This window comes from Scleropages formosus, chromosome 10, assembly GCF_900964775.1.
Source record: "Scleropages formosus chromosome 10, fSclFor1.1, whole genome shotgun sequence".
Taxonomy (NCBI): Eukaryota; Metazoa; Chordata; class Actinopteri; order Osteoglossiformes; family Osteoglossidae; genus Scleropages; species Scleropages formosus.
The window spans coordinates 12,162,462-12,171,442 of NC_041815.1; the positions used below are offsets into that span (position 1 = coordinate 12,162,462).

General features: G+C 44.3%; 1 protein-coding gene across 2 annotated transcripts; it reads right to left on the reverse strand.

Moving 5' to 3' along the window:
- Positions 1-596: 596 nt before the first annotated feature.
- Positions 597-8,742, reverse strand: LOC108932056 (ribosomal protein S6 kinase-related protein-like). Of its 2 annotated transcripts, none has more exons than XM_018748222.1 (12): positions 8,521-8,742; positions 6,629-6,778; positions 6,221-6,304; positions 6,042-6,110; positions 5,516-5,585; positions 3,806-3,913; positions 3,491-3,531; positions 3,371-3,398; positions 3,001-3,090; positions 2,288-2,376; positions 1,775-1,885; positions 597-1,651 (listed from the first exon to the last, which is right to left on the reverse strand). In XM_018748222.1, the coding sequence occupies exons 1-12, from the start codon at positions 8,548-8,550 to the stop codon at positions 1,382-1,384; spliced, it is 1,140 nt and encodes a 379-aa protein (XP_018603738.1). In that variant the 5' UTR covers positions 8,551-8,742; the 3' UTR covers positions 597-1,381. The 2 variants fall into 2 exon arrangements, with proteins under 2 accessions (XP_018603738.1, XP_018603737.1); XM_018748221.1 differs by having other exon boundaries at positions 6,629-6,895.
- Between the last annotated feature and the right edge of the window lie 239 nt (positions 8,743-8,981).

Below are 8,981 nucleotides of genomic sequence, written 5' to 3' on the forward strand. Positions count from 1 at the left end.
AACCAGAAACAGAGTCGGAATCGGACTCACATTTGAAGTCGAATTTACTTTAAGTTGTAAAACATTGCAAGGAGAAAATGTGTGCCTGTTAAGATGCATTTCAAATGTCACCAATAAAGTCATAGGAGTGTATCTCTTTTGGGACAATGGCTCAGCCCATAAACATACAACATCCTTTTCGCGAACCGCTTATCCTTGTGAGGGTCGCGGCGGTCCGGAGCCTATCTCGGAGTCACTGGGCCAGGGGTACATCCTGGACAGGACATTAGTCCATTGCAGGGCAGAAATGTAAAGGCTAATTTAACAGATTCAAAAATAAAGCAGAATAAACCCCAAAGTACTTACCAGATTATGTACATAATGTAATGATGTAATATGAATATTATTTGTATTTGTAGTCTGGCAAAAGAGAAGCATTACAGTATAAAGTCATGTAAAAGACAAGACATACCTACTAATGCATGTGTAATACCTTTAATCTCTGGAGAAAATTCTTCAATCTATACATACATTATAAATGTCTAACAAAGAAACTTGGAAATGAAGGATAGTCTTTTGTTAAAATAATTATCACTTTACTTGGTTGCCATATTAACATTACAGTAAAATATAATATAATAAATATCACAATACAAACAGTTTAAATGGAATTATGGCTTAGTTCTGATGCAATGCAACATAAAATTATTCTTTGCTCTTTTCACTTACGCATATTGTGTGGAAATATCTTAAACTCCTTTTGAGGTCACTCATCCCCAGGACATAATACTAATTTAACGATGACAAATACACAACAAGGCACTGATTTTCTGTACAAGGACTAACGTGCATTATATCACAGTTTTACTGCGATTATTAGGACTCACTGGTCATCTAAAAGCACACAACATTTTCTCACATACATTAGTAACTCACTTGCCCTGTTCATGAATATTTCTGCCATGCCTGACTGGTTACCACATACCAGTTTTCTCTGTTACCGCTGTAATATTGCTGCCAATATTGCTGCCAGTACAGCTGTAAACAAACAGATTGGTGCTTCTAAATAAGTTGTGGACATTGTTTCACTGTTGTACTTAATATTTAACAGAAGGCTTTTTATTTGGATATCTCTACTTGGCACATGCAGAACACCTCCTGTGGGGGATTATTTTCAGGTATAAATATATATATAAATAAATAAGCACCCCCCGCCTGAGGTCCCTGTGTCATTCGAATTGGTAAAACAGCAAAAAGATCAAGCTACCTTTGGGTCTAATGGGGCTCAGTAAAAACTGCTCTCATCTTCTCCATCTTTTTAGAGTCATCTTTATTCAGCTATACATCTGGATATGAATCTGCAGAGGGGCCTCTGTCATCCAGACTGACCCTGCATCGGACCTTAGTTGAGACCAAGGTTAGCCAGGGTGGGGGACAGATCAGTGGGGCTAATGGGGGAACTTAGGAAGTTGCAGTCAAAGTTCTGGAAGGATTTGTTTGTCAAGCCGTGCTGCATCTGGACCATGTGGTCTGGTCGCGACTTGAGCTCCAGGATCAGCTGCACAGGTGCCTTTTGTAGCAGTTGGGCGTCAAAGGGTGTGCCGCGGAAGAATGCCTGTCGCTGGAGGCGCTCCAGACTGTGCAGACGGTGTGCCGGGGTCTTGCAGAGAAGCTGCAGACACATGGGGAGGACCAAGAATGAGCACCAGCCATAGAGGGAGAAAGAAAGATCAGAACATAAAAAGGCCTTTCTTTCTGACTCAGTCCTTCGAGCAGCACTGGCAGGAGTCTGTACCTCTTTCAGGAGCAGGGCGAATGCTGGGCTGAATGTGCTGGGCATGTCGTATGGAAAGCTCCGCACCTTCCTCAGCATGCTGCAGTGCTCTGGTTCCGGGGCTACAGGGAACTGTGGGGTGGAGGTATGGGGGGGGATCAACCATCCAATCCACAATCCTCCATTACCTATGAAGTACTGCATGGTAATCTAAATGTCCACACAGACCAAAAACTCATCACCTTCTCTTAAAATACACACAGAGTATATGTGGATATAGGGGCGCGGTGGCGCAGTGGGTTGGACCTCAGTCCTGCTCTCCGGTGGGTCTGGGGTTCAAGTCCCACTTGGGGTGCCTTGCGACGGACTGGCGTCCCGTCCTGGGTGTGTCCCCTCCCCCTCCGGCCTTACGCCCTGTGTTACCGGGTAGGCTCCGGTTCCCCGCAACCCCGTATGGGACAAGCGGTTCTGAAAATGTGTGTGTGTGTGTGTGTGTGTGTGTATGTGGATATATGTGGCTTTAGATGACCTCACCTTTCCAGTGGCCAATGAGAACAAAAGAATCCCAAGAGACCACCAGTCAGCGGCATGGTTGTAAGGGCCCCCACTCAGGACCTCAGGAGCTGTTCAACAGGAAGCAAGACTTATTAATCCTTAGCTTTACATAGGCAGCATTGTGGCATAGTGGCTACTGCTAATGCCTTACAGCCCCTGGGCTGTGGGTTTGGGCATGGGTTCAGATCTGACTCTGAGTTTACATGTTGTCCCTGTGTTTGTGTCAGTTTTCTCCAGGTGCTCCAGTTTCTTCACACAATCCAAAAATGTGTTTCTGGTAAAATATGGAATCTAAATTGCCCTTTGTGTATGTGTTGTAAGGAGGGGGCGCGGTAGTGCAGCAGGTTTGGCCGGGTCCCGGTCTCTGGCAGATCTGGGGTTTGAGTCCTGCTTGGGGTGCCTTGCGACAGACTGGCATCCCGGCGTACCGTCCTGGGTGTGTCCCCTCCTCATCCAGCCTTACGCCCTCTGTTGCCCCGTTAGGCTCCGGTTCGCTGCGACCCCACTCGGGACAAGTGGTTTCAGCCAGCGTGTGCGTGCGTGTGCTGTATAAGTAGGTTAATGGATGCTGGTAGTTTAACATAGTGTATCTAGCCTTTAAGTTGCCTTGGACAGAAGCATCAGCTAAATACGAGTTAATAAATAACATAACATAGGTAACCCGAGTTCCCACTGAAGTTGAAGCATCTCACCCATATACTGGATTGTCCCACAGATGGTGAAGGCCCTTCTGCCGTGCTCCAGGCGGCGAGACAACCCAAAATCAGCTAAGCGGAGATGTCCTGAAAGAACAAAGACAAAACATCTCATTGCCTCAAGGAAATTTGAAGCACACTATCAGTGAGATACTGGATTTCATTTTTCATATTTGTGCTGGCTGAGAATTTAACGACTACATATTATTTGAATACACAAACACATACTGCACATATAACAAGACTTTTCCAAAACCATATTATCTGTGTTAAAGCTGTCCTATACAGCCCTCTAGTGCATATTTTGTGTACTTCAGTTGAAGGATGATGGTGTACAACAAAATACAGAGAGCAATAGTGATACTACCTTGGTCAGTCAACAGGACATTCTCCATCTTTAAAAAAAAAAAACATGAAATACTAAGATTGGTGTTATTATTATTACTTTTAACTTTTGTAAGCATGACTTCTTGGTATCAAGTCTTACCTTCACATCCCTGTGTATAATCCCAAAATCGTGCAGAAATCCTGAAATCAGATCGATTAAGTGTAAAAAAAAAAATGTCATTTGACCTTTAAATAAAACACAAATATAATATTACAACTACGGCCTTAATGAATACCTTGACAAGGTACGGTTCTCTGCCATGTGAACTGGTGTACAGTGTCCTGAGCACAGCTTTGGAGTTTCCAGCTGGTTTCACAGCATTACTGCCCATGTTGTCAGTCAGTACACACACACACACACACACACACACACACACACACACACACACAAAGGACTGCCTGTGGTACTACTCACCCAAGGCAGAGCCCAGCTCTGCAGCAAACACACGCAGCTCATCTTCCTGAAAGCAGCCCATCATCATCCAGTAGGTGTAAAGGTCACCAGCACTGTAGTAGTCACACACTGCAGACAAACACACATTTGATCAGGTGTTTAGAGGTGATCAAAGTCAAAAGTATGCACACACTCACCCGTGCTGTATTACAACGCAAAACAAGTCACCGGTGAACCATTCTAGGCCTAGCCAGGTCACAAGCACCACCACCTTACTGTCTGCACAAACCTGCTTCCATCGGAGGCAGTCTACACATATTCAACAACGTTCTGTCAACGACTCACCAGAAACACATGAATCAAGGTCTTAGAAAGGGGCAAATAAGATGTATAAATTTATTGAGCATGTTATGTCTTTATTCCTTTTATTGTTCTTACTCTGAGTCAGACTGATCATTCATTAATTAGATACAGGGTGTGTAGTTCTGGTATTCAAGAGCAGGCAGGTCCTGGAGGTTTCAGCAAATACAGTTAAATGAGTAACTAGCTGACTCCTGAGAAATCATGGGTGGTTATACACCATCAGGTTAATGACTTTAAGATAGCAATTAAGAAGTAAGGCTGAGAAAATCCAGAACTCCCTGTCGCCCTGAAGAACTAAACATTCCTGGATTACATTATCAAGGTAAATGATGTTACAAATGAGCAGATTCACATTACTTTGTCTCAGAACTTATTACATACAAGAACACACACACACACATACAATAAGACACTGATGGGTGAGATATACTCCGTAATTCCAGATACAGAAAGTCCAAGTACCTTGAGATGGCCAACATTTCAGAGCTCCACACCTGAACCACGGTACATAGTAAAAATTCTGCCCTCAAAAATCCAGACCCCCATCCCGTGTCCTTTATGTTAACCCTTGTCACGGAGCTTTTGGTTCATTGGCAAAACGACATGACACACAGGACAAAGACAACAAGGACCAGCATCATAGTTAAACACAGAATTTAATGCAGCAGCCATTAGTGGAAGGAGTGGTCCTTCTCGTCAGCACTTTGAATGAACGGAGAACTGCAGACAGTACACAACCACCCTGCTCCCGAAGGAGAACAAGGGCTGGCAAGAGCGAGGAAGTGTCCACACCAGATGGATCTCATCAGGGGTAGGACTGGGCATGTCCACCGGGGGAGATCCAAGGAAGAGAGTAACATTTAACACAGTTTCTCCTTGCCAACATGTCAGGATGTAGGGGTGGGTAGACCTTCAGTGAAGGAGAACTGCTTGAAAATGTACTCAACCACAGGCATCCTCTGCAGACTCATGAGACACAGGGATCAGGATGGTCTTTACACCACATTCCTTGAACCGGCAACCTTTTTGTTTCCAGTTAAGGTCCTTTAGTGTTCTTTTATATGTTGATTTCACTGCCAACTAGCCTTGTCAGACCTAATCGTTATTACAGGACCAAAGCTAAACCCTGACACTTCAGCAAGACGTGCTCGAGTCAACCGAACAAGGGATCAGAGCTTCAAGACATTTCACAGTGCATCCTTGTACAACAGTCAGAGACTGTTGAGTCTGGCAGGGAAGCAAACTGTGTTCAGCAGAACAGGAGGTAGAAGAGTGTGGGACAGAGGGGGAATGAGGGATGGAGGGCGGTGGAGGAGAGGAGCTTGGTTAGGGGACCAGGGTCAGGTCAGCAGTCACTGGGTCACTCACTAATGAAGAGGTGGTGTTGTGTCTGCCAGCAGTCCTGCAGGTCGTGAAGAAATGGATGTCGAACCTGCCGCTGCAAGGTAACAGTCAACACAACCACAGCACAGGTCTTGTCAGATGGACCTCTCATGCTCACAGTCTCTCTACACCAGACATTTATTTGGCCTGTTTTTCCAGCAGCCTCTAGGACTGGAGAGAATGCATTTTAATCACTACCCTGCATGAGCTGAATACATTTCCAAACAACCGTATTTTATTCAGTGACACTGATAATGGGGTATAAATTAATATTCTCTCTCTTTAACAATTTTTCCCATTCTGCTTGTAGAGTGTTAATGAAACTGTCTTTTATGCAAGTCAGTGGATTATGGATAATGTTTATCATGCAGTAATTAATAAACACCAGCAGCCTTAGCGAAGTGCTTAGTATGAGAGGGGTGTCAGTGGGATAAAAGTCTCCAGTGCGGAAATGGGCAGTCCTGTAGTATTGATTGGCCAGTTGAATGCGAAATGTCCATGCAGGTCATACCTGAATGATCACCTCCTCCTTTGACTGTTGTAGGACCCCATGCTTTAGGATCTCAGATTTGGGTAAAACCTAGGAAGCAAAAACCAAAGCATGAATATTATTTGCCACAATAAAGGGCTGAATAATTTATGAGTTACATTCCATTCACGATACAGTGGATTACATGTATAGCATCTCACCTTTATAGCATACGTCTTCTCTCTGCACAGGTCCTTTACCTTCAGGATGGGCCCATAGGAGCCCTTGGCAATGAATCCAAGGATCTAAATGACAAAAAAATGTCAGTTACACAGAGAAACAGAACCTCATGAAGAGGAATATCAGGATAAGAGACATTATGGGAATGATTTGGGTAGCCATTCAGTTCTGACCAAAAAAAAAAAAAAAAAAACAGAAAGCCTTCTCCATTACTCCACCTGGCAAAACAAAACAAATAATGCTGACATCAGTACACAACACTTACATTTATGACTCAGTTAGCTGTAACCTGGCATTATATGCCGGAGTTCTTTAAGAAGTGTTTTGAATTTAACTTGAATCAGCCAATTGTTTCTACAGCAGCTGCATAGGATTTCGTTGTAAAGCACCTGTAAGTGCTGTTGTCCAGAGGACCTGCGGTGTGGGAACTCAGGCAGAAAGATAGAAATGAAGCCCGGAAGGGTCCACTCGAGGTTTGGCTTCTCAGGTCCAGGTGCAGGGGACAGGAGGTGCTCGGGGACAGGAACCTCTCGTTCCAACTGCCACGAAGCAAAGCGAAGCAGGCTTAGGTGGCAAGTTCCAGAAACACCCATACTGGACAGGCACCTCCTCCATCGCGACAGACACTGGCCCTCCTCCAGTCGAGCCAGGTTCTTCTGTGGGAACAGCAGAAGCATTGAATGACCCACATTCTAACTGATGTTATCTCATGGATGTGACGACAGAATGCCATTAGTGTGTCTCCATTACGCAGCGCAGGTCCATTATTAGCAAACCAGGTGAACTGAACTGGAAAGGGCCTCAAAAGATAAACTATTTAATAAGCTGCATGATGTGTAAATAAATCTAATGAACAAATGAGCTGTTAAGCTGAAAAAAAAAGGCAGAGAATTCAGCTGTGCTCATCCACAGCGATGACCAGGGATCCTGCCTCATCACATCAAGTGAATAACCTCAGGCTGGGAGCACAGCCAACACTGCACTGAATTCAAACAAGTTTTTTTTTTTTTTTTTTTTGCAGCCTTCACATTCTGTGTTTTTCCTGAAAGCTCTGGAGGAGCAACCTTATTTATGAAAAAATATTCTACAAGGTATATTTAAAATATCTTTTCTGCAAGAGGGATAACAGCATGGCAGGTATTGAAAGGACCCAAAGTATTATTGATAGCACTCAGTGGAGTTATGCACAAATACCGGGGGTACATATTAGGCTTTCCTGAACATTATGAGGGGCTCCCTGCTACATTTACATTTATTCATTTAACAGATGCTTTTCTCCAAAGCGATGTACATCTCATAGAAGATACAATGCCTGTATTACAATAACAGAAAGAGACACTTAGATGCAGGATTCTTAACTACAGTTAGTTTCTTCCCACCATACGAACCAACGTACATCACGAGTAGCTGCATAGAACTTCATCGGAATATCGACGATTCCTTGATTTTATATTTTAAACATTCAATGTTAACATTTACAGTACAGGAGTAGTTAAGGTTTATCCATTGATATTAAAAGTATGGTCCCATAAACTACTTAGAATAATTTACCCATTTATTTATGCAGCTGGGCAATTTCTGCAGTATCAATTCATGGTTAAGTACCTTCCTCCAGGCTACTAGAGGAGCAGCACCTCTAACTGCAGTGTAAAACATGGGCAAAAATCTTGTGGACTTCATTTATGCGTAATCAGAAAGGTTCATGAGCCAAATGACCAAAACAAAGCAAAACACCTCTGTGACACTGCACTGACTGTACAGAAGCGAAGGGGTTCTGATACAACGGATGAACGAAAACTATAACATTAAAAAAAAAAACACCCTAGAAATAACGTTACAAACCTTAAATAGTGTTACCACGGTCCCTGTATGCATAAAACGTACCCTTTATTATTATGGTGTTATAAGTAACTGTGAAACCGAACAATCAATAACGGTAACCGGGAGAACTCGCCGAAGTCACTGACTGGACGGAACCAATTAACCCCGTTATGTGAGCAATGCGTGCAGTTACGGCTGTGTGTCGAAGGTAACTTGTAGGTTTTCAGTCTCTCTCTCTCACACACACACACACACACACACACACACACACGCGTGTAGCGGTCCTGGTCAGAGAACGACACACTCCAGCAGATTCGAAATGTAAACGCACTCTACGGTTGAAGAGGAGAGAGAGAGAGGCGGTCCGATGCGATGAGCTCAGCTGTTCTGTTCGGGTAATAACATACAACCGTCCTTTACCACAACTTTCGCGCCATCATGCATTTCCCCCAAAACTTACCTTGTTATTCTTGCTGACGTCGCCCCCCATCGTAAAAGTGTGAGAAGAGCACGCAGCCGGCGCGCGCAGTCTCTCACTTTATGCCAGTAACGCTTCCCACAGTCGACATGCCGAAGTCCCCTAAACACGTCACGCGGCGCCGGCGGGAACGAAGGAAGGAAAGAGCGAGCTCGCGCCGCGCGGGCAAATCTGAGGCAAGGCGACGAAAGCAGAACCTCGTCGAGTCCCTCCACGCACACGCCCCGTGAACCCGCCCACGTTATTAATAAACAACAAACTGCCTCCCATCAGTGTCCTGTCTGATGCGTTGCGCTGACTCGGGTTGAGACGCAGAGCTGAAGCTCAATGTAAAATGTTGTAACAAGTTCCCCGTTATGCAGGATCCTGCGGACTAAAAGATTGTGCTTGCATTGATCACTACAGTAAAAGGGGATATTTTACAGCTGACTCTCGCTGTTTTT

Coding starts and splice junctions, on each gene's coding strand:
- LOC108932056 (XM_018748221.1), bottom strand. CDS start 8,550: ATGGGGGGCGACGTCAGCAAGAATAACAAG. Junction 2,377..3,000: donor TGGGACAATCCAGTATATGG/GTGAGATGCTTC, acceptor CCTGTTGAACAG/CTCCTGAGGTCCTGAGTGGG. Junction 1,652..1,774: donor TCGCCCTGCTCCTGAAAGAG/GTACAGACTCCT, acceptor ATGTGTCTGCAG/CTTCTCTGCAAGACCCCGGC.